The 25,143-nt window shown below is 42.4% G+C and overlaps 1 protein-coding gene across 6 annotated transcripts; it reads left to right on the forward strand.

Moving 5' to 3' along the window:
* Nucleotides 1–6,482: 6,482 nt before the first annotated feature.
* Nucleotides 6,483–18,772, forward strand: TP53INP1 (tumor protein p53 inducible nuclear protein 1). 6 transcript variants are annotated; one of them, XM_054816434.1, is made up of 5 exons: nucleotides 6,483–6,590; nucleotides 9,612–9,895; nucleotides 10,364–10,715; nucleotides 12,877–12,910; nucleotides 15,295–18,772. In XM_054816434.1, exons 2-5 carry the CDS (start codon nucleotides 9,784–9,786, stop codon nucleotides 15,310–15,312), a joined length of 516 nt encoding a protein of 171 aa, XP_054672409.1. In that variant the 5' UTR covers nucleotides 6,483–6,590; nucleotides 9,612–9,783; the 3' UTR covers nucleotides 15,313–18,772. The 6 variants fall into 6 exon arrangements, with proteins under 6 accessions (XP_054672409.1, XP_054672407.1, XP_054672410.1 ...); XM_054816436.1 differs by having other exon boundaries at nucleotides 6,511–6,590; nucleotides 10,367–10,715; XM_054816432.1 differs by lacking the exon at nucleotides 12,877–12,910 and having other exon boundaries at nucleotides 6,486–6,590.
* The last annotated feature ends 6,371 nt before the right edge of the window (nucleotides 18,773–25,143 follow it).

The following is a 25,143-nucleotide window of genomic DNA, read 5'->3' on the forward strand; positions in this document are numbered from 1 at the left end:
TAATTTGTTATTGCCCAGAGCCAGCTTTAAAATGCTATCTGAAAAAAGTTCTTTGGATGACTGTAATATTCTGAGTTGCAGCGATGCGGTATGCAACGATGACTCTTGCACCTGGCTTCTATGAAATGCTTAGCCCAACAGACAAGACCTCCCATGCTATTTATTCATTCAGCAGAGCTCAGCTGGCACAGAGTGCTGGTGCTCATCATGTCTGACCTAAGCAAGAAAGGGAACCTGTCAATAAGTTCTTGGGATCACAAGTCAGTTCCTCCATGTGTAACTACATATACATACATATATACTGTAATACATTGTATAACTAATTTATGAAATACACAGAGACACACATATATATTTGTATATATACCATGCTAAAATTAGGTTTGAACATACAAGCTAAGGACATTGTAAAGTATTAATTTATTGATTGTCTTTACTGCTGATGCAGTACCTGAGACCTGGGAGCAGGAAAGATCACGTCTTTCTTATCCACTGTGATCACCTCAAGCTCCATTGCAATAGACATTATTTGATCTTCTTGCGAAAGTACTTGGCTTTTTTTTTTTTTTTTTAATCTGTTGGGGCCAGTCTGAGCTATGTTGAGAAATGTTGGGCTCAGTATTTGCAAGAAACTTCCATGGCTGAAAAGAAAAACAATGCAGAATCAGAGTGTGTGGCTTTGTACTCTGCAAAGACTAAGAGATCTTTCACAAATAATGGTAATTTGTGATTGGATAGAGTCTTACAGCTGAAATCCAAGCACATCCAAGCATATGATGTGATTCATATTACTTGGTGCTAAACTGATGTTGCTAATTCTTTTGTAACTCGTCACAACAGAACAAAGATAGTGCTCACTATTTTAGGAAGCATATGAATCAGTGGGAGAGACGAAGGGAAACAAATGGATTGCTGGTGAGACTAAAAATGCCTCAGAGATGCGAACAGTGTGTGTCTGCTGACTGTGTGGTTGTGCAGAAGGGTTTTAAGCATGGCTAGCCACACAACAAAACCTGCTTTGGGCTGACAATTTAAGGAGGAAGCTGTCTTGCATGCTGTCTGTCCTTCCCACATGATTTAAAGCACAGATATGCTACAGACAGAGAAATCTACATATCCTCTCACTGAACATTAACTGGCAATCGTTACAAAGATAAATCCAGCATAGGAAAATAAATTCTGGCACCAAGGTAAGTTCCTCCTAAACTCAACCTGCAGTAGTTGATCAAGCAGGCTTGCCTGTATGTTGACTGTGGGATGCCCATCATCCTGACATCACTACTGAAATAAAGAACAAAAAAAATGGAGGACAACAATAACCATGGTAATAACCCATCAAACATCTGAAGCATGTAGGAATTTCATAAATGTAACAAATGCATGTTCAATGCCATAGTCAAAAATTCAGGGGTCATTTTGTCCTTTGGATGATAAGAACACTTTACTTGACTGTGTTAGGTGGCAGGTGTGCTTCTGGAAAGCCTCTCTAATCACAGGGCAAAGAAGAAAACAGCAGAAGAGCACGATTCCTGCTTGTACCCGGAGGTACAATAGGGTCTTTTATTACTGAGTGCTGAAGCAGAGGACAGGTTCAGGCAAGAGCAGTGCAAATATGCTGGACTTTTTCGAGTACAATAGACAAACATGAGAGAGGACAGACAATCCCGATAGAAAATGTTTGATGAATGCCTCTGGGCTCAGGAGAAAAATCGTTCACATAATGACAGAAGAAGAGGCATCTGCCTCTGACTTTCTGCTGGCTGGCACTGCGGTACAGCACTACCTGCTGAGATGCCCGGCGCACTCCAGCCCAAGCTAACGATTCAAATGCAGTCACCAAAGGTGCTCTAGAAAAAAGCGGAGTTATTCAGACCCTGGAAATCTATACTGACTTCTGAGAGGATTTTTGTTTTGACAGAACGGAGGAAAAGAGCTCAATGTGTAGCTAAAGCTTACCATTATTTTTTTAATCTGGCTATGATTTACAATGGCTTCCTGCCAATGGCAATTTGAAGACAGAATTATACCTGGGTTTGCTCTCGAACAATATGAAAAGCAGGAATTGCATTTTGACAGATTCTAAGGAAAAAGAGTTTTTTCTAAGTGAGGACTCTTTTCTGAAAAGGGCGACAGGTTTAATGTTTTAAGAATAGTTTTTCCACAGAAAACTGAACCAACTCTTTCAGTCTGGTTTGGAGAATCACATCCAGTAATTTCTGCCTCCTTGGATCTCACTCAGCCAAATCATGAGGCTCCTAGTCATGTCAAAATTGGATTCTTGAATTTGCTGAGTTCATGCTCTAGTAATACAGAAACAGGTCTCTAACACCTGTTTTGCATAAAAGTCTGGAAAGGCCTGCTCTTACTCAAAATTTCAAATTGCTGTTTGGGAAAATAGCATTAGAAACTTGTGACTTATGGCAGGAACTATCAATCTGGTATCTTTAAGCCAATGTTGCAGAAACCTTTGCATGAACTAAAGTCAGAGGAAGAAAAACAGAAAAGGCAGTGCCCGTTTTAATCGAGATTGATGTTTAGATCTAGAGGTCTTCTTTCAAAAAAGGGATTGACATTTGTGCAAGGACACAAATGTTAGACTGCTTTTTTAAGCTTGGATCTGTTCAGACTGCTTGTGATTTAAACAACAGGTTTGAAGTGTTTGTGCCTAAATTTGGACAGAAAAGCTTGGACTCTTCAACAGTAGCTAGTATCTTTTCCATAGGGAGAAAAAAAAAAATTCATTATGGTTAATCATAAATTTGAGATATTTTTAAAATCATAATGCCCCACTATTTCTGCATATTGAATTTAGCAGGACAGGCCGAGACCTACCAACAGTGGTGGTCTTGCAGAATCACACAGCATCTCTTCCTAAGCAGCACAGGACTTTCTGCCACAGCCAGATGGAGGCTGTCTTCTGTGGAGCAGAAGGTGTTAAACTTGGTTTTGGTCATGATTAGGTTCAGGGCATCAGTTTTTAACTGAACATTAAACTGAAACTTTGGGTTTGGTAGCTGTGCTGCACTGAACTTAAACCAATGACACACGTATCAGCAAAGATGAACGGTGTGGAGGTTCCTGTTCAGATACGCCAGGTTCATGCTGCATGGGAACGATGGATTTGTTCATGCAAGTACCTCACAGTGATATCAAGTGGTTCGTTACACATCGTTTGGAAAGAATTTTTATTTCTCTTTATCTGGAGAATATATCTTCTTCATAGTTTAGAGGGAGTTTATTTTTTTAGTCTGTGCAAGCTCTATTTGGCGTCGTTCTCCCTCCTGCTACTCAATGTTACTAATAGGGAGATTGATCTGCATTCTCACCTACCATTTAAACAGGCACGTCTGCGGAGTAGGGCCTCTCCAAGAGGCACGACACATGGCAGTGCTTTGTTACAAGCTCAATGCGCTCATTGTAACTCACAGGTCTTGTGGTAGGAAGGTCAGTGTTTCTGTACTCCGTGGCTAGACGTATAGTGTGCCTGCTAAATACTGCTGTAGTAGTTCATCGCAGTGGGAACCCGGACAATAGGTCGTGCCTTGCATTAATGCATAGAATCTTGAAAAATCAATACAGTTCAAGTAACAGAGGAACGCTGCCCAGTCATTTACTATTCCTGTGACACACAGAGCACTCTGGACGCACAGGGGAATTTTTGCAGGCACAGCAATGGCTGTGCCATTAAGCTGCCACCGAGCACACAGAAAGCACAACGGACTCTGCTAACTCCTACCAATAATTCAGAATCATGCAAGGGCACATATTATTGGAAAGATGAATGGTTCCCTTGCTCCAGAGATCTCTTCAGATTTTTTTTTCTGCAATGCAAATCTAAAAGTCAAATTCCTCAAGGGAAAGCCAGCCTCTGAGTCAACTTTGTGTCCTGTAGCCCCAGGCCACAGTGACTGTATTTCTTCTGCTGTCTGAGGGCCTGATCTAACAACCATTAGAATCAATAGAAAGTCTTTCAATTGATTTGAAAGACTTCAGATGAAGCATCTGAGGCCACAACCTGCGCCATTGCAATCACCGGAAAATTTGTGGTTGACCTCAGTGAGTGCAGGATGAAATACCCGGACTCTTGGTCAGCACGTGCTTAAGTACATGCACGTAATTTATTTCATTTGTAACCATTCACATGTCTAAGTACTTGTCGGCTCTGGACCAAAAGTGTGCTGGTTGCCAGGTTGAGAAGAAGGGTAGCTTTCAGAACTGCCCCTCTCCTCTCCTACCAACAGCGATGCGATTTGGAGGAAAGAATAAGCAAGTCCATTGTTTCCACCATTTTGTGACAATAGGGAATTAAGAAATAAGTGAAATGGAGAGGAAAGAAATTGAGAGCAGCACTGCAGAAAGAGGAGAGCTTCTATCGCTTTAACTACTTCTCAGGGGACTTCAAAAAATATAAACACTGGCCTTTTAACTTCATTATGAGACTGTATCTCAAATACAACCCAAGCCTTCCTAAGGCTTGCCTACACTGGAAAAATACATTATGTTAATTGATTAACACATAATGCTTAATATAACAGTCAATATAAACAAAGACTATGATGTTTAACATTTTTTGTTGTTGACCCAAGGTAACCCAGATGCCAAACATGACAGTTCTTGTCTACACTAAATGCTTTGTATTGCCTTAATTAACGTGTTCTAACACAATGTAATTTTGCAATACAGATAAATCCTTTGGGGCATTTATTCTGTAAATTTAATTTTCTGTCTTGCCTATCTTGAATTCACAGACACGCGCTGCTTCTGCCATCTCGTCTTCCCCCTTCAATCTTGGAGCCTCAATCGTTGACAGTTGAAGAGACTTTGTAGGTTTTTTCCCGAGTTGCTTCAATTTATAAACTGAAAGTTCAGTCAAACGTACAATCGGTTTACACCCCTTGATAGTGCTGATGTTATAAAGTTGGATCTCATAATTCAGGAAGGGTTAGTTCAGCCTAGAAAAATATCTTCAAATACTAGTCATCTGAAGGTTTTGCAAAAATATTGCAAATTGTACAGCGAGTCAGTTTGTCAGTCAAATTACACAGCCTATTCCCAGCTGCAGGAAGACACTTTTCAGAAAAAAAAAACAAACAAGCAAATGTACAAAAAAAAGATCATTAAACCCAGAGGTTAAAAGATCAAGCAGTTTATCTGGACCTCAGCAACTGTAACACACTCATGTTGCACACCTTGTATTTTAGTAGAAAATATTATTGCTTGCTACAAATCAAGTTACTCAGTACTAGTGAAACCATGAAAAATCCTAAATTGTTAAGATGTGTTGCATGTAAAACAGTTTGGCTGCACATCGCCCATTTATTTCAGTGTTTTCCAAAGGACACAGATATTTGCCCAGCCGGCATTCACTGCAGTCTGAAGTGACTATCAATATGCTGATATATTCAGAGTTCTATTAAGCAGCTGAAGGTGTGCAGCACAGCTACGCCAGCTCTCCTGGACTGTAACTTTACCGCCTGGAGATTCCTTTCCTTTTAGCTGCTCACCTCTCAGAAGAGCACTGCATTTATGTTCATCACCTCTTCTTTTTTTTTTTCTTTAGAGAAAAACAGGGAGTGGATGGGGTAGGTGTCCTAATGCGCAAGTTTTCTAGGGCTTCAGATGTGTGACTTGGAAACTTTACAGCCCAGCTAAGGTGTCAAGGGAGGTGATTCTGCCCCTCTACTCCGCTCTGGTGAGACCCCACCTGGAGTACTGCGTCCAGCTGTGGGGGCCCCAACACGGAGCTGTTGGAGTGAGTCCAGAGGAGGCCATGAAGTTGATCAGAGGGCTGGAGCACCTCTCCTGTGAGGACAGGCTGAGAGAGTTGGGGCTGTTCAGCCTGGAGAAGAGAAGGCTCTGGGGACACCTTACAGCAGCCTTCCAGTACCTGAAGGGGCCTACAGGAAAGCTGGAGAGGGACTGTTTACAAGGGCATGGAGTGATAGGACAAGGGGGAATGGGTTTAAGCTGAAGGAGGGGAGATTTAGATTTAGATACCAGGAAAAAATTCTTTACTATGAGGATGGTGAGGCACTGGCACATGTTGCCCAGAGAAGCTGTGGATGCCCCCTCCCTGGAAGTGTTCAAGGCCAGGTTGGATGGAGCTTTGGGCAACCTGGTCTGGTGGAGGGTGTCCCTGCCCATGGCAGGGGGGTTGGAGCTAGATGATCTTTGAAGAACCCTCTCGACCCAAACCACTCTATAGATCAAGATTGTACATATTTAATCAGGTCACTACCACCTTTAACGGAATTTCCCCTCCTCCCTCGGTGCTTTCAGCACTTTATTTCCACCAAATTAGCAAATTTATCCGTAGCCACCGGCTCTGGTAACGCGCGGGGGGGGGGGGAGCGAGGGGGCGGGGCGGGGCCGTTCGGCCCCGCCCCGCCCCCTCGCTCCCCCCCCCCGCGTCCCTGCCCGCCCGTCACGTGCGTTAGCGACAGTCGACGGCGGCGCCCATTGGCGGAGGGGAAGGGAGGGGCGGGGCCGGGGCGGCCGGGCCGTCAGCTGCGCGCCGCGGCTATAACAACAAAGGGCTCCGCGGAGCGCGGAGTCGGTACAGCCGTGGAGCTGGGAGCAACACGGTTCGGGTGAGTTTGTTTAGCGGCGCTGGGACCGAGCACGCTGCCGGTGTTCCCCCTTCATGCACGGTGGGGGTGTAATGGTATCCTGTGGTCCGGGAGAGGCGGTGAAAAGCAGCATCGGAGCTTTCGTCTCCCCGTGAATCCATCCCGGCTTCTCTCTCCTCGGAAAACACCGCGGCCGGGAGGGTTTTGCTGTTTTCCCGGCTGTCGAGCAGCCGGTAGTCGTGTCCTTTTCACTCCCTGCCCCCCCTCCCCAGTGGCGGGGCTGGGCTCCGGAGCGCAGCCGGGAAGGTGCGCAGCTGCTGCGGGCTCTGCCGGGTCACCCGCCGGCTCCGCTGAAAGCGGCTTTTTGGAGCCTCCTGGTGGCAATTAAAAGGCTGAGAGCTGCGGGCACGGGAAGATCAGCAGCCAAGCGCTAACAGAACTGCAGAAACGATTTGGGAGGAGTGGCTGGGTTTTTTTTTTCAGGTTTTCTTGTTTAGTGTACATCCCATCTCCTCTGCTAAGACAGAAAGAGGAAAAAAAAGAAAAAATACTTTTATTATGCAGCAATACAATATTGTTGACGTATATTGGGTGTGTTATCTGTATCAGCCTTTTATCGCTGCTGTAGCTGAGTCAGTTGTTCCTAGTCTTGTCTTTTCTTGCAGCTGATAGTTCCTGTTGAAGGACTGGTGTACCTCTCCTTCAGCCTCTGTCCTGTTTGCCTCCCCTAACGATGGCCCTTGATAACAGTGTCACCTCTTGGTCCCCATCTGATTTATACAATAGCATGCAAGTGTGGCATTTCTAAAGGCACTTGTCCAAAAGGATATCAAAACATCAACCAGTTTCTAAAGATTCAGATTTATTTTTTTTGGATCCTCCTTGGGATGGGGGAAGGGGTAAAATGGGACAACCTGCTTTTGATCTGCAGAAAGACATTTATGGGTCAAAAGCTGTAGTTTGCTTAGCTTATATTCTCAGGAACAGTCAACTCCCTTTTCCTTGTTAGAAGTTAATTATTTGATGTTGCTGTGATGCCTGTGGAGACTTAATATAGGAGTGTGAGCTCTCGTCTTGCTCTGTTCCACACGCAGGACAAAAAACCAGCCCTTGCCTGAAGGTACTTCCAGTCTAGATCTGGGAAAGAGGCAACACGTGTGTGGCAGTGGGAGTATGGGGAAAGCCAGCACTGATGGGTAGTTACGCTATGGCTTGCTAGTTAACCTAGAGAAAAAACAAGCTCTTTTGTTCCTAGGCCTTGTGTCAGAGGAGGGTTAGGGATGGATGTGGAAGATAACTGGAAAGCTACAGGCTTCAGAGTCCACTTCCTCATCTGTAGCAAGCTCTGTCTAGAATTGGAGCACTCAAACCTTCTCAGTAAGATGCTTAGGAACACTGTGGGTATTTGGTGTTTCCTTAGGTAACCCATCCACGGCTTAGCAACCTTAATGGTTAAAAGCGTTTCCTGCTGGTAACCACTGAAAAATGAACTTTACTGCAGTTAAAAGCCACTTCTGCTTGCTGTGAATGTAGAAGGAAATAAATGTTTGTCTCTTTCTTCATGTAACTGACTACTGTTATCATTTTTTCCTTCCCTCTGTTAAGCCTTTCCATTTCTTAAATTTTAGCATTTTTCTTTAGTTTTCTGATCATTTTTCTAGCTCTCTTAAAGAGACCCCAGATGTTTCATTTTCAAGTGTGGTCCTAAAAAATGGCCTTTTATCACTACTGCAGCTGAGCCAGTTGTTCCTAGTCTTGTATTTTCCTGCAGCTGATGGTTTCTGTCGAAGAACTAGAATGCATAACTTTGGGAGTTACACTGTACCTTTTCATATTGCTTCAGAAGACTACTTTAAATTCTAATCCTATCTTTTTGTGCTATCTGAATAAGGAAGTAGCTGCCTAAATGTTTGTAGAAGCAGTACTGTACAGAGCAGGTGCTTGTCCTTGCATTGAACAAGTAGGTGATGGGGTCTGGTGTCCTGGGGTAAGATGATGTAGGAGTCCAAAATAACCCTCTAGTGTGGCCCAAGAGTTGTAGGGTGAAGCAGGGTATACTGGCCTTAAATAATATTCTTTATGGGTTGCATCTTCTTTTAATGGCTGGGTTTGCCTGATGTAGTGTGTCTTACTCCTTTCTGAATGCAGACATTCATATGTTCTTACATGCGTATCTTCTTCTCTATTTAATTAATAAACAGATATTTAATCTGTAATAATTCTGACAGGCCGTGATAGTTCAAATATTACTATGGTGAAATTAACTTGTAGTTACATTGGTGAATATTTTTCACATATAGTCTTTACTTATTTGGCTACTTTAATGGCTTCTATTTATTGGCTCATACATAAACACTCAAAGACTGTAAGCATGCTGATCTGAGGTGGTTGAACGTTCAGTTTCTCAGTAGTCATGGGATTTTTTCATCTTAACTGCCAAATGTGGAGTTCAGGCTTATGGTGACTAATTACATGTAGATTTAGGGAAGTGTACTGAGAAATAAACATTGGTTTTAATTAAGTATACGAGTTACTCTTCCGTGTTACTTAGACTTACCATTCACTGCTGGTTGGGCACTTGCTGTGAAAATTATTCTCACTGGTAGCTACGTGGTGCACTTTGAACCTGAAGAGGGGATGTACCTTCCTACTGTCTTAACTTGTAGGTGGTGGCCCCGAACTGTGTGTGATGGGATGAGAGATAGGGAGCTGGGGGAGCACCCTGGTGAGCCTAGGCACAAGACTTCTGTGCAAAAGTCCTCTCCTCCCATAGGAGAAGGTGGGGACTGACAGCTGAACAGACCTTTGCACGGGGAGGAGGTTCTAGGAGGAAGTTGGTGAGCTCTGAGGAGAAACCTAGGCTTCTTCTGTGTGTATCTAGCTGGGAGGGAACAGTGAATGCTGGTGAAGCTGCCTCTCATCTTAGGGGAAAAAAATGTTCACTGGTACCTCAGACTGCACTAACAAGAGGGTTTGTAATTTATTCCCTGGGGATGTTACAGATTGCTTTGTCATTAAGACCCTTGTCATCATTTTTTGCAGGTTTCACATAATCTGTTTACCAGTCATGCCTCTGCATGTCCCGTACCTAAGCTGATAAAGCATCTATGCACTTTAATCTCAAGTCTATGCTACTCTGCTAGTACAGTGTGAGCTGTGCCTTGAACCTTGGATATAAAGACCTACCAGCCAAAGTCTTGTTCCTGCCTTAGTAATGTTCCAGAGGTTAAATAACATGCTCATGGGAGAGATTGATAGCTTGTCCAGCCAAGAACCAGAGTTCAGTGAGAAAGAAGATGACGAGTGGATTCTGGTTGACTTTATAGGTAAGATCTCTGTCAAACGTAAGCTCTGCCTAGAAACAGTAGCTTAGGAGAAACATTACCTAAGCAAAACCAGTGTGGATTAGAGCGTAGGGTGTCTTCCAAACAAATGTACTGAAACATGTTATGCAAACTGATGAGAAAAATGATGTCAGGTTTATAAGCCTGACACAGGCTTCAACAGAACCACTTGTACAGATAAAATGTTTGACTTATTATGCAATTGTATTGCTTTACTGATAACTGTTGTTTTACATGTCTAGCATGGCTTGTCAGGGAACTCCCTCTTCCCCTCCTCTTGCCTTTAAAAAAAAAAAAATCTGTGTACATGCTGATAGGGGTTTATTTGTTTCTTTGTTGTTTTTTTATATATATATCCTGTTTCTGGCTCTGTGCAACCTTGTTGTTTTCGACCTCCTTTAATCACCAACATCCATGGGTTCCTCTCAACTGACTAATGGCCACCTACAGCAGACACTTGCACTAGTTGCTCCGCCGAAGAAGTGGACATCGCTGAAGCATCAGCCGTGGACGGCTCGCCTGTCTTCTCTTGTTTACCGTCTCCCTTGGAACACTTGCCGGAGGCCAGCGAGTCTTGCTTCATCCAGTTCGAGTCGTGTCCCATGGAGGAGAGCTGGTTTATCACCCCGCCCCCATGTTTTACTGCAGGTGGATTAACCACTATCAAAGTGGAAACCAGTCCGATGGAGAACCTCCTAATAGAGCATCCCAGCATGTCTGTGTATGCTGTCCACAATACCTGTCACAGCCTTAATGAGACTGGATGTGGAGATGAGGAGTTTCATGGCCCAGGTAGTCCTAGGTATGTCTGACTACTCTTATCAAGGAGCTCTGTTGCTGAAAATATCTGGTTTCTGCTTGATTAGCTTAGACACTTAATACTGAATTTTCCAGCTTATTTCAGAGCAAGTGAATAAAGCATGAATACTACACAAGGTGGGTAGGGTGGTCAGGGCTGCCTGCCTGTCTGCTTAGAAAAATGTTATACAAGCTGACCGTGTCAGGAAACAGTTGGGTATGCTGCCTTGACACTGCAATGAATATTTATGGAGCCTAATTGGTCCCTCACAGAATATGCTCCAGTTCTGCTGAAACAGTGGCAGTTAACTGTATAGCTGATAACGTAGATTTGAAAGCACTTTGCCCCCTCCATAGCTGTGTATATTTTTCATAACTGTTAGTCAGTACCCTTTTAGTCACCTCATGAGATGAAAAAATAACTACTTTAACTATCCTGACAGGGAAGTCTATTTTGGTATTTTTTTGTTCCTCAACCTAGTGATAGATTAGGACAGGATTAAATTTTTCCACAGGTGGCTTGTGGAATAAAAGCAAACTGAAATATTCCATTAAACTTACTCCCCTCGAGGTAGAAATTGTGCTGCAAATTTCTACTTTTAGCAAGGTAAGAAGTTGTGCTGTTTCTTTTTTTTGTGTGTGTCCTAAATATCCACCCATGTGGAATTATTGCAGGTGCATGTTTGGTGTGCACTGCTGCTTTAGTGGTAACTGCCCAGTACATACAGCTATATGAGTGTAGTGATATATGATAAAATAGACTAGAATTGTTCCAGTTGGAAAGGACCTACAATGATCATCTAGTCCAACTGTCTGACCACTTGAAGGCTGACCAAAACTTAAAGCATGTTCTTAAGAGAATTGTCCAAATGCCTCTTAAACATGGACAGGCTTGGGGTATCGACCACCTCTCTAGGAAGCCTGTTCCAGAGTTTGACCACCCTCTCAGTAAAGAAATGCATCCTCATCTCCAGTCTGAACCTCCCCTAGAGCAGCTTTGAACCATTCCCATGTGTCCTATCACTGGATCCCAGGGAGAAGAGATCAGCACCTCCCTCTCCACATCCCAGGAAGCTGTAGAGAGCAATGAGGTCGCCCCTCAGCCTCCTTTTCTCCAAACTAGACAAGCCCAAAGTCCTTAACTGCTCCTCACAGGACACTCCTTCCAGCCCTTTTACCAGCTTTGTTGCCCTCTGAATGGATTCAAGATGTAATCAGGTATACATAGATGTACACAAATAGAGTGGTTTTGCCATCATGACTCCACATTTGCCCATGCATTCATTGATTTGGAAATAATTGGGTGTTTTGTGAGTCCTGGTTAACAACAAACACTGACTTTTCCTCCCATTTGGTGCCTACACTTAGAAACAATTGGAAAAAATAATCGTCGTAGTATAGTAAGCTTTGTTACACGGGGAAAAAAATTTGAGTGTAGTGCTAGAGTTGCTGCAGGTAGATGCCCATTGTCTTTTCAGATCACCTCCTTGTCATATTTAAAGTTCTTAGTTCAAAGAAATGGATGACTGAGATGACATGTTGCTGTATAATATTGAAGTACAGTGCTGATACCATTAATCTTAGAGAATGGGGGATTTGTATAAGTATTTTGGGAGGGCAGTTTGTGGTGTTAAGCATTGAGGATCTAGCTTAAATTGGGGGGAAGGTAGGAGTGCACAGCACCTTTAAAATGAGGGTCTGAAGGAATCTGCAAGAGAACTGTAGGCTGTAAGGCAGTGAAAGACAGTAGATCAGTTTATCTAAAATGCCAATTATAGTGGATAGTAACATGCAAAGTAAGATTCTGACTTTTCTCAGTGACTTGTGAACTAGGGTTACTGGTATAAAGTCCTCTGGAGAAGAACCTTGTGTTATATTATACTGTACATTTAAGCTGCTTTACTGTGTTGGGAAGCTAAACGTGCGATGATCCTCAGCTGGTGTGTGAATCTCTTCACACTTAATTCTGTGCTGTTGCTTTGTCAGAGGATCTAGACTTTTCTATAAGCATTATTTTGGGTGGCAGAACTGGGAGTAGACTTAAGTCTGAAGCTGAGGTGAATTTCCCAGAAACTGGGAAAATCAATGACACTGATAATGCAGTAAGTTTCAAAAGCTGTTTTGAAGTCTCTAGTGGTTTAATGGTTGGCCATTTAACATTGTAGGGCCAAGAAAAGCTGCTTAAGGCACACTGGCACAGTAAGTACTACTGTTTTGGGACAGTGCTTTTTGTTTGATCAGGCTGCTAGCAACACTGCTTCCTCTAGAGCCTTGTCTGCCAAAACAATACTGGTTTTAAGACTAACCTTTGTGCCAAATGATGTTACTCGATCAAGCCTAACTACTTCTGCTTTAACAAGCCAAAATGCTAAGTGCAGAAAAATTACTTAAATATTAATTGGGATGGGGTCTGAAGCCTTTAATATTTCTTGTGAGGTCTGGCTCTATAGTGCAACTAGCAGGACACTTACGCTTTCTAGCAAAATAGATGCTGGGGCATAGCAGCAAACATATGTAGCAGCGGTCTGGCTATAGGCACAGCCCCTCTAAAATGATGTTTTGACAACACCGAGGGAGGCTCATCGGCCCTGTTCTCTCAGTGTCCAGGGCTCGCTAGTGCCAGACTACCAAAGGCAACTACTAAGATACCAAAATGCTACATTTTGGAAGAGTACGTGGCCTTCTAGCTAATTCAAACCACCTCTGCTATCCCAGTTTCACTTTAAGATGGCAAGTAGAAGAATGTTGGTTTGCAAACTGGTGCTGGAAGGGTATTTGATAAAAGGGGCGAAAGCTTAAATCTCTTCAACCATCAATGTTAAACCAGTTTTTCTCCTTTTGCAGAGGAAATCTATTTGCTCCTTTTAAATTCCTTTCAAAGCAAAAGGATGTTGTATAAACTTTCCCCTGTTCAAGTTAGTCATATTTTTCCATAACAAACTGCAATACTTTGTATTAGCATTGATGCTCTTCACTAGCTAATGACTTGCAGCAAGGGCATGCTTAGGAAATACAGGCTCTAGTAACAGAGTGTGGTGTGGCTTCCCAGCTCCTTACAGCTTTCCCCAGAAAGCCTTTGTTTGAAGTTCCAGCACTTCTGCACATGTCAAGGGACTGCCCCATATTTGGCAATATGTAAACAATGGCAAACAGTAGCCCCATATTTGCAGGCACACTCATGCAAATTAAACTGGTATAATCTGCATAGAAAAAGTGTTTACAAGGCACTGTGATTTGTGCTCTTTTATTCACTTATTTCTTGCTTTGTATTTAAAGCACTGGGTTTGGGATAATATCCAGTGAATGAACAGGGGAAAAAACAACATGTCACACATGACTGTTCTGGAGGCTGTAGGCTTCAGTCAGTCATCTCAAGCTAGCCAAGGAGCTAAAAGCAAGTGGATTTGGATATTTAAAAGAAAAGTAGAGGGGAGGGAGTAGTCCCTTGCTGACAGGGAGTACTTTGCTCCAGTGTGTGGTGGCGGGGGGGGGGGGGGGGGGGGGGGCAGAAGAGCTCAGTTCTGTGCCAGGTACCTGCAGGACCTCAAGATCAAGGCTGCAAGGGTGTTCTGTGGGCACAGCAGACCAGATTGACATCTACAGAGACAGCATGTAATAAATGCAAGAAGAGATTTTATTAGAGGCATGCTAGTGCTCACTTCCAGGAGACTTCTTGCTTATGCCTGGTTTTGCAGATATCTTTCCTGGGCACCACTGAGTTGACAGCTAGTAGTTGGGTCCTGGGTGGGGAGGGAGGAGGCAAGCAACTCTGATGCTGCTGGTCTCACACCAGCTGTGGCACTCAGACTTGGGATTTGTTTAGCTTTTAAAACTGCCAGGCTATTTTTAGCTTTACTCTGGAAGTTTCAGGAAACACCAGTGATTGTTCTGTCAAGTAGGGAAGTCCTTTTTCAATATGTCAGTCCCTGCTTGCATAGGCTGCTGGTTTGTTTTTTCACTAGTGCATGATGGAGTAAGGGTTTGCCAAAACTGCTGACTCTTTGCTCATGAAATCTAGAGGTCTGGTTGAGGAAAAATCCTTCTAAGTAATTTCCTGTGTGTGTCACAATTGGTCTATCTTTCCCATTCCTCTGCATGAACATTGTTTGGATTTACCTGTGTGGCTGGCAATCCAAGCACACTTTCATTAGTGTGCTTCTGTTTTCAGGCTAAAACACCTATGTTCAAGAAGATTTTTAAAACAAACTTTGCGTAGTAGATAACTCCCAAGTCTTCTAAAGCTGGAGCAGTGTGACACACATGCCCTTGTATTTCTGATCTATATTGCGTCTTGGGCTTAGGGAGGTGGGGTGGGGAAGGAAGGGCGCAATAGCGTAATAGTAGTCCAAAGGTTATTGTGGTGCCCTCATTCTGCAAGTGAGTTAGCAGCACTACGCATTACTTACCAGGGTGGTTTTCCTAAAGTGGCTTGACCTCACCTCAGCCCAAATCTCTGCCCAGTAGAATAAGGGTGTCCTTTTGAAATGCTAGGTGTTGATGTCCATGTTTTCCTGCCCTCCATAGTTCACATATCTTTCCAATGCAACTCAGTAATGACTGATATCTGCTTGTTATGGTTCTAGACTGGAGGCCCGAAATGAAACAGGACAGCGTGTTCACTGCTACGTCACAGCTCTTGCTAGTCGTTCAACTTTTCTGGAAAAAAACAAGGGCTTTCGTCCTACCCACTGGATAAAAGAACATAATGAAAGACACTATCTCAACAGAAACAGTCTCCGTCGCCAAAACCTTACCAGGGATTGCCACTCTCGGCAAATCAAGCACAACGGACTGTTTGTTCACCAGCCTTGCCAGCGTCAGTTCAATTACTGATGGCTCTCGTGGTTTTATTCTATGGTCTAAATGGTTTTTAGTTTGCTCTTGTTTTCATGCGTAGGTAAGTGTGGTCAATCTGAAGCTGATCGTCAATCCCTCAAACACAATCATAACTAGTGTTGCATTCATTTGAAATGATACATAAATCTCCAAACATCGTGCAGCAAATCCTAAACATTGATGATAAATATCAATGTCTTGGAAGCCTATCAGTACAATAGTTTGTGTGCTGTTTTATAAACTATGATGTATAGATGGGTTCTTAGTTGGTATTTTAAAGAAACTTAACTGAGATGGAAATCGGTTGCATTTTGCATTAATCAAAGTGGAGTTAGAAAATTTGAGGTTAGCCGTATGCTTTAATGACCAGTACTTGACAGCTTGTTTATCTGTCTGTATTCAGCATATATGATTACTTTCTAACAGGGAAATACTATAGCTGCCAGTGGGTATTATATAGAGCTATGCTGAACTCTTACAAGAAGGACATCTAATCTAAATTGCCTAGTACCTACTTGTGTTAGTAGAGTCTGTGTAGGTGTGTTGGGTACTTAAATGGGTATCAGAAAAGGGTTAAATGTTCCCCCCTGCAATATTGTTGCAGTATGATATGGCGCTGGTGTTACAGATGTAGTACCTCAGTGGAGTGGAAGGAAAAGTGGACCTATGGGTTAAATGCAGATGCACAACCCAGAGAGCTCAACTGGGTTTTACTTGGTACAGTTTGAGTTCTTACTCCTTTTCTCTAACTCTTTCTGTCTTTGAAAGGTGTTATTTCCCCTACCCTATTTCACTTAATCTCTAGTCTAGTTAAAGGAAAAAGATGGTGGATTCACCATTCTTCTAATCCCATCAGTAGCTGACTGCTCTTTAAAGAAGTCAGGCTGATGGATAGCTATTTCTGAGCTGCTAATTGCTGTTGGATTGTATTGTATTTACAGATTGAGAGTAGCTCAAAAGTAGCTTGAAGGAAGATTTTTATCAGAAGTTCTCCTAATGTTCTCTCTTTCTTTGTATGAAAATGAAGTCTCAGTTAATTGTGACTGGAAATGAAGGGCAGTGTGTGGCAGGGAGAAGAGCATGCTGAGAAACAGTCTTATGGAACTAAACAGTGATAGCAGGATGTATAAAAAAAAATTAAGATCAGCCTTGGTTTTTCTTCTGGCCCATTGGGGGCAGAAGGACTGGATAGCAATTCTGTGGGCCAACAGGAAAGAAAAGCCATTCAAAACTAACAAGTAGGTTTTTTTAAGAACACTGTGCAAGATATTTTGGAAGTTGGCAGGCACTGAAAAAAAATGTCAAGTTCACCTGTTAACAAAGAGCATGTATTACACAGCAGCCACGTGGCTTGCCAAACCCTGATAGCTCAATCTGGGAAGTAGATTAAATGGCTATGGAGGTGAGGCAGCAGAAATCTGCACCGAAAGAAGGGGGGAAGTATAAGTAAACTTATCCCCCTTTCTGTTGGTGCTTAATGTGACTTACTGTTTTTTTCCTTGTGTTTAGTGCCTAGGGCATTAAAGTGTTAACATTACATTGAACTATGTCTTCCAGTAGTCCTTATTACAGAAGTTAGTATAAGGTGTCATGTGAGGAGTCTTTGAAATTAGGCAAGATCAATAATGTGAATTATTCCAGACCTATGAAGTATTTTAAATTTGGCAAAATGCTTCCATTTCACTGAAGCAGAACCCCAACAATTTGGATTGACCTTGACGTAGTGATACTGTTGCACATTCTGCAGCTGGAATCGTTGCGGAATGTATTTAGTATACAGGAAATAGCATTTACAACCTCTGCTTTACTGCAGACGTTTTTGTGCTGCTTCACTGGGATTAGTTAGGATTGTTGCAAAGGGATGTTGATAAATAGTTAAATGTATAAAAGCAAGTGGTGCTTTCCTGGATACACTAGTTTGTTTGGGGTTTTTTAAGACACATTGAATTCACATGGACAGTGAAAGAAAACACAAATGGTCACATCATGAGTTTCCAAAACAGAGGTTTTGTTACTACTCTCTTCAGCAGTACAGGCCCATGTCCATACAATTCTCTTGTGGTCCAAATACTCTGGTTTATCTGCAAATAGCTGTAGTTTCACCAGTCTCTTGTCTGTTCATGAATACTCTTACTTGCCTCAGATTATCTACCTTTATCACTCCAACTTTTTGCCTGGCTTAAACTTCTTTCTCCTCACTGCCAACTTTCTAGCTCAGGAAAATTCTTTCCTTTCCTGTATTTTTCTTCATATAAAAGTAACTTCTTTCCTTCAGCTTTAATTTTCTTAAAGTGAAATGAAGGAAGATGGAGTCTCCACCTCCCCATGTTGGAAGGAGCAAGTAATCCTTTAACTCTTAACGGGGAGATGGAGTGGAGAGTATAAGGCTCCCAGGCATTATGATGAGAGCCTTGGTCCGTTCTTCTCAGTAGGCAAGTGAATGCAACTTTAGACTGCTCCTAGAATTGGGAGATACTGATCTTTTTATACTACATTACTAGATGACTTTCTGGTGATGAAAACCTATATCTTTCAGGATATAAACTGTTTTGTTGCACAAAGCTGTGCTTCTCAATTTGTAATATTGGAAACCATATTATTGTGTGAGATAGTACTGCATCAATGGCTTTTTATTAATTTGTTTTATGTATTTATGTTGGTCTAGCCCTGTTTTGTGCCTGGAGCAATTGGGCAATTAGATTTGTTTTGGTTTTCTGTTTTAATAGTGAGCGGTGTGGCTTTTTATATGGTTTTTGAATTGTATTAAAGTGTGTGGTTTTTTTCTTGTAAAAGTGGAGGCCTTGCACTGTCTCATACTGATTGATATTCATGAATCTTGCTGAAACCGTATTTTCATATGTATTGGTCAATAGACAGATTTGCATTTTAAACTGTGCCTTCTACACAGCAAACTTGAAGATTGAAAAGGGACATTTCATTTAGGATTAATACTGTAAATCAGTCTATGCATATATGGCAGCTTCTTTCCAGAGCCATTTCTCTATTTGTAGCAGTCCTTTTGATATGGAAGAATGTCTGGCTCTTATTTTTAATAGTTTAACACAAGCTGAAAACCGACAAAATACAGCACTTTGCCAAAAAGTAGCATTGCTTAACCAGTGTGTATTTACTAAAGCGATCTTCTGTATTTTGTTTTCACAGTGCGTTCTGCGCACCATGGGGAGACATGATCTTAACTCTCAATAAAAAATGGCCTATTAACAATTGTCAGTCTGTTCTTTTTATGTTATAGGTTGGTCAAAATCCAGTTCAGGTGTGGTAGGTACAAGTACTGTGTATCTCAAAATGCTTGCTCTAGTACAGAAGTTCCTCTGGGAATCAGTTTGCATTGCTGATCAAGTGACAACGCATGGTGTAAGTAGTGTTTTACATCACTGCCAACAGCTATGTGTCCTGATCAACGTGCAGAAGTGCCGTAGGTAAACAGGACAGATAAAAACATGTTGCCACTTAAAGTGTGCATGGGGTGGGGGAAAGGTTTTTCCTCTTCTAGGCTGAACCTCTCTTGTTTCAACACATACCCATTGTGTTTCATCCTCCTGCCGTGCACCACCATGAAAAATCTGTATGGAAGGTGGCTGTTGTGGTCAAGAGGTGGAAGAAGGGACAGGTAACCTGTGAGGGACATAGAGATTCCACGCAAATGTCCAGGGGTGGGGTTAGGAAGGACAAGGCCAAGTCATCTGCAGTTGAACCTGGCAAGGGATGTAGAGGACAACAGGCCTTCCAGAGGTATATCAACTGCAAAAGGAAAATTAAAGAAAATGTAGGCCTGCTGCTGAAAAATGAGGCAGGAGTCCTCATGACAAAGGACATGGAGAAGGCTGAGGTACTCCGTGTCTTCTTTGCTTTGGTCTCTACTGATAAGATCAGCCTTTGGGAATTGCAGGCCCCTGTGACCAGTGGAAAAGGCTAGAGCAAGGAAGATCAACCCTTGGTTGGGAAGGATCAAGTTAAGAAATGCTTAGAGATGGGGTATGAACAGATATATGGGACCCATCCATGACTGGCAAAGGAACTGGCTCATGTCCTTATGAAGCTGTTCTCAATCACCTTAAAGGTAAGGACCTTGGCAGACTGGAGAAATGGGCTGATGGGAACCTCATGAAGTTCAACAAGGGGAAATGTGGAGTCTCATGCCTGGGGGTCAAATGGTTGGAAAGCACCTTGGCAGAAAAGGCTCTGAGGGTCCTGGGTGGACACCAAGTTGACCATGAACCAGCAGTGCACCCTTGTGGCCTCAAAAACTAAAAGTTTCTTGGGCTGCATCAGGCAGAGCATTGCCAGCAAGTGGAGGGAAGTGATCCTTCCCCTCTGCCCAGTGCTGGCAAGACACATCTGCATGCTGTGTCCAGTGCTGAGCTTCACAGCACAAGAGAGACATGGACATATTGGAGTGTATGCAGCAAGAGGCCAGGGAGATGATAATAGGATTGAAGACTGAGATAATGGGGAGAGGCTGAGAGTTGGGATTGTTTAGGGTGGAAAAGAAAAGGCTCAGGGGCATATTGTCAATGTGTATCAATACCTGATGGGGACAGTAAAGAAGACAGGGCCAAACTCTTCTCTAGTGGTGCCCAGTGAAAGGACAAAAGGCAATGGGTGCAAGCTGAAATATGGTAAATTCCATTTAAATAAAATCAGAAATAAACTGATCTCCTCTGGGTTGTTCTTTTGGCTTTTTCTGAAAATGTGTGTGAATATATTTTATTTTTTTTTTTCCTGCACTCATCAGAGATCCTTGGTTTTCCAAAGATGATGGAGAGGGGCCTTGCAAGGACATCAGACAGCTCTCTCAGCCCATTGGATGCAGGCTGCTGGGCCCCGTGGACTTATATGGGTTGAGTTGTAAGTAGTCCCTGACTTGATTCTCATCCACCAAACAAATTGCATGACAAAATGATCTCTCTAACTGACAGTGGTGAAACAGAATTTGTGCAGCAAAGCATCCATCTTACCAGAGGAAGCACTGAGTAAAACTTTTCCTTTTCATTTGTGACACATACATTTATCGAAACAGACAGTCTGTGCTGAGAGCTGTACAGTATTCTGCAGGAGAAAGTTTGACCAATTATGCTTGTATAATTGTATCCATACAGATAACCTAACATAACTATACTGATAATGTTCCTCTTGGGGGTGCTTATTTCATACTTAATGCAGCTTTTCTTAATTTAGGTTGGATACTTCCCAAAACATCATGAACTTGTGGTTTGTTTTTCTTAAAACTTATCCATGCCAATGCCAAAAATGTTCATATAAAGGGTCGCTTCAATATAACCATATTGACTTAGCTTCTCGCTTTACATTCTAGTTTTCCTGTTTATATAAATTCTTGTAAATCTCTGATGAAGCTAGCACACTAATTATTGTTCTCTGACACTTAACACTGATAGAAGCACTCTGTTTCCTCATTGAGTCATTCAGTATCTGTTTTCTTTGTCACATTGAATTCTTTTGGTGCATGTTCACAACCACAAAATGTTGTCACCTCCGTTATTCAGTGATATTTGCAAGTGGAGTTCAGGCCTTTTGACACACATAGAAATGACTAATCAAAAGAACAGACCGGTGATGCTGTGGCAGTGCATGATGTGATCACGATAGATGAGTCTTAGAATAAATGGGACCAAACTGAGACTTAACAGGATGAGTAAAAAGTTTTGTTTCTCAGCCAGCCTTTTTCTTCATGAAAATACTCTCCTGGCGCTCCAGCTGTGTAACTAATATTTCAGAAATTAAAGTCTCTGGAGTTGTTCTGAAGTTTTCTGGACAGATTGATAGTTAAACATGCAAATACCTTAAACAGATAACTATATTGTAATTTAATGGGCAAGCTAAGGAGAAAAAGAATAATAGCCAAAAAATAAAACCCAGATAAGAGCAACAAAACTAGGTTATTGGCCACGAGCAGACTTCAGATCTCAACTTGCAGATGTGGACTGTGCCGTAAGTCTATACTTTCTCCTGAAGTGCAGCCTTGTTGTGTCCAAACAAGATGGCCTAGTCAGGCAATATAATGAGAGATGTATTTATGCCCAAAAATCAGCCTGAGTGCTAAAAGAATCACAAATTCCCTGAAACAGGGCTCTACAGAGAATTAGTAGAGGCAAAGAGAGGTGAGAAAGAGAAGGGAGGCCTCAGGCTTTTGGGGGTATGTGGGTAATGGCCAATGGCTGTCAATTTTTGCTAGGTGAATAAAGAAGATGAGATCATTATTAAGAAAGGGGGGACTGACATGGGCAGAGGTATCCCCTTGTCTACTCCCAGGAGTGAATTGCAGCTCTAGTTCTTCTGTCTGTGATGTGAGACTGAGGGAAAAGAGATGGATGTGTCTTCTATTAAAAGGGGAGGAGAGAGAGGTGTTTGGTTTCTGTGGCTCATGACAAGCCATTAAACAGCTGAGTTAGCAGATATTTGGTAAAGATATATCTACTAATGGTGGGCAGTTTGGTATGGGGTATTATTTCCTGCACATCATCTGATGTGCCCTAAACATAGCCAAGATCAGGGCTATGGAGGATCATAAGCCTTGGTCCCCAAGTGTTGAAAACATGTTTGTTGCAGTGCTTGGAAGCTGGAGCATCAGCTCTTCCACTTTGCATGCTTCAGAGGGAAAGCCCAGGGCTCAGCAGCTGTAGGTTTGACCTGGTGATGTGAGTCACCTGAACGAGGAACCGCATGGACCCCAAGTCAGGGGCTGAGCCAGGGAGAAGAGGGCCTTCCCCTGCAGCCACCTGCCTACTTCTCCTGGCAGCAGCAGGGGAAAGGGGGTTCTCCTAACATGCTGTCCATCCTTGGAGGTCATGGTGAGCATAAATTAATCTGGTTTGTTTTTTAAAAATACTGTATTATTGTCCTACTTGTGTTCTATGTGGCTCTTTTCTGTGACCTGAGATTCCTTCTTTTTTTCTACCTACACTTATTTTCTGGTCCAAAAGGTGTCACGTTTACAGCCCAGTGGTGAAGTGATGCTGGAAAACATGAGGAAGGTGCATCTTGTTATTTCTTTGAGCTGAAAACAGGAGATTCAACACAGGGGTAGGTGAAGATAGATTCAATGCTTGGCTATTAGTTACAGGTGCTTCTTTTTACTGCAGAGGTGCTGTCCTTACTGGGGCATGACTGTGGGCTTCGTTCAGGAGTTCAACCGTAAGGTTTGTACTTTAAAGGTGTTTCACCCTTGGTGCGTCAGAAGTGGGAGTTTAAATGTTCATGTCCAGGACAGGATATGGTTTTCTGACAGGACATGGATAAAGTGTCTCCTGCATTAGAGGGCTTTCAGGGCAAGATATTCCAAGCTTCTTACTGCTGAGAAATGTACATCATCTTAAGAAGAAAGAAAGAGGCTACTAACAAGAGCTAGGCGGACGCAGTCTGTTGGTTTGCTTTATGACTGCTGGGAAGTGATGGCATCTACTTCTGAAAGCAGGTTTAAAAGGTCAGTAAGTCTCTCTCTGCCCCCCCTTAAAAGTGTGCCTTGAAAAAATGAAGTCACAGAGGAAATCCTTGTATCATGCTATATCGTTGTAGATCTGACCCTGCAGATTGTAAGGGAACTGTTAACTTGTTCTCTGCTTGAGTTTTCTTCCTCTATTATAACTCTTAATATTGGTTGTCTTAAGCTGACTTGATTGTCATACAGGCTGCTTATCAATAGCTGGTTGTTGCCTATGCTTTCTCTTGCTGGTATTGACCTTAGAAAGACATATTCACATGCTTATGACTAAAAGGTTTACTCTGTTATGTTACCTCACAGGTTCTTAATAACTGTAATATGGGCTCTTTCCACTCCAGATTGGGGGGGGGGACGACACACCAAACTAAAAGAAGTTAATCTAGTAAGATCTTAAAAATATTCATTAATGCATATTAAACTGGATCATGCCTTGCTTGAAAAAGCCTCTGAGATGAAACAAGCAGGAAAGCAGTGGCATGTTATAGGTTCAGATAGAAAATAAGGGTTTTGAAACTTCAGAGTTTCAACTTATCCCATGTTGTTCAACAGAAAAAAAAAAACAACCCCAAAACTATAGTTTGGGAAGGGTGCAACTTCCAGCTAAAGGATTCTTCTTCAGGAAGTGGTGTAAAGATTTAACGGTGCTTTGCTTAGACTATGTAGCTGGAGCCATTCTGCCATAAATAAGCTTAAAACTCCTCTTAAAAACAATGAAGTTCATCCACACAAGAGTCCTGGAGAAGGCCTTTTCCTTAACTGGGTTATAGAATAGCTGTGACAACATGGCTGTGACTCAAAAGGACAAAGCCTAGGAGCACAAGTGAGTGACTGTAGTAAAATATTTACTGCAATGAAGTAGGAATATGGGGAGCGATAATCTGTGTTATTTTGTGCTTGGATCACAGTGGAGCTGTGTACAAATGTTTATAATGAAATACTGCTCCCTTCCTTGGGAATAACCAGGTGGATTCAGAAGCTCTGGGAGAAGAGCAGTATTAAGCACACTAGGTAAATGGACTGATCCTCATGGCTTTTGATCTGTGCTTTATATATCCCTAGTAGATTCTGGGCTCCTTCAAAGAGATCTATAAAAGAATAACTAAGAAAAGCAACCTCAGCTGTGTAAACTTGTAAGGAAGGCCCTGTAATTCCTACCTTTCCAATGGGGTTCACACCTCTGGAACATATCTAGAAGTGGTAATTGGCAAAAAAAAATCAAAACCACTAGATAATCTAAAAGGACTTACCAGATCCTAGCATAAATACTGCTTAGCAGTTGTGTATTTCTAGAAGCCTAAAAATTCTTCTCTTTTACACTCGTCACCCCTAAGGAGGCATCCACATAATGAAAGAGGATGTATTGCGTGTTAGCTCACTTGGAATTGTCCCAGTGTGGACTAAGTCACTTTAGTTTTATTGCCACATCAAAAGGTGGCACGTTAGCTTGCATTAAAATCATATTTTCATTGTCTGCAGCAGGATTTTATTACACACTAGCTTCTGGGTTTTTACAGGAGATGTTGCTGAAAGGGTGGAGAATGCTTACAGGACCTGGTGCATTTTCCAATACTGAGGCAAAACCACACATACGGTGGCATGCAACCTGCAGCACCTCACATCAAAAGGTGTGGAAAAATGAGCAGCGTAGTCATTACAGTCTTTGTGCCAAGATCTATTAATGGCAGACCTGATTCATTCAATTTTTAGCTACAACTTCACTTTGCAGTATTCTCCTTTCACGATGTGCCATGGAATTTATTCCTGATGCACCAAACCAGCTTTGCTGCTTGGAGGCTGGCTGCCACCAAGCCCCAATTTGGTATCTGTGAGGTGTGGAGGGTTTTTTTAGGGTGAAAGATACTTTGTTTCTCCTCTCTTGCTAGCTCTTTCATGAAGTTCCAGTTCTTTTTAACAATTTGTCTATGGTAGGGTTTCAACTTCAGCAAGTTGGTTAAAGGCCCAAGGTTAGAGTTAGGTCAAGTTTGCCCAAATTCAGCGGACAACCTTCTCTCTGTAGTTGGGAGAGCAGAAGATGCACTTCCAGGCAGCAGGATGTATTTTGCTTCAGTGGAGATACCTAACAGAGCTACCTGCCTGAAGGCTACGTCTGCTTCAG

Source organism: Grus americana, chromosome 2 (assembly GCF_028858705.1).
Source record: "Grus americana isolate bGruAme1 chromosome 2, bGruAme1.mat, whole genome shotgun sequence".
Lineage (NCBI taxonomy): Eukaryota > Metazoa > Chordata > Aves > Gruiformes > Gruidae > Grus > Grus americana.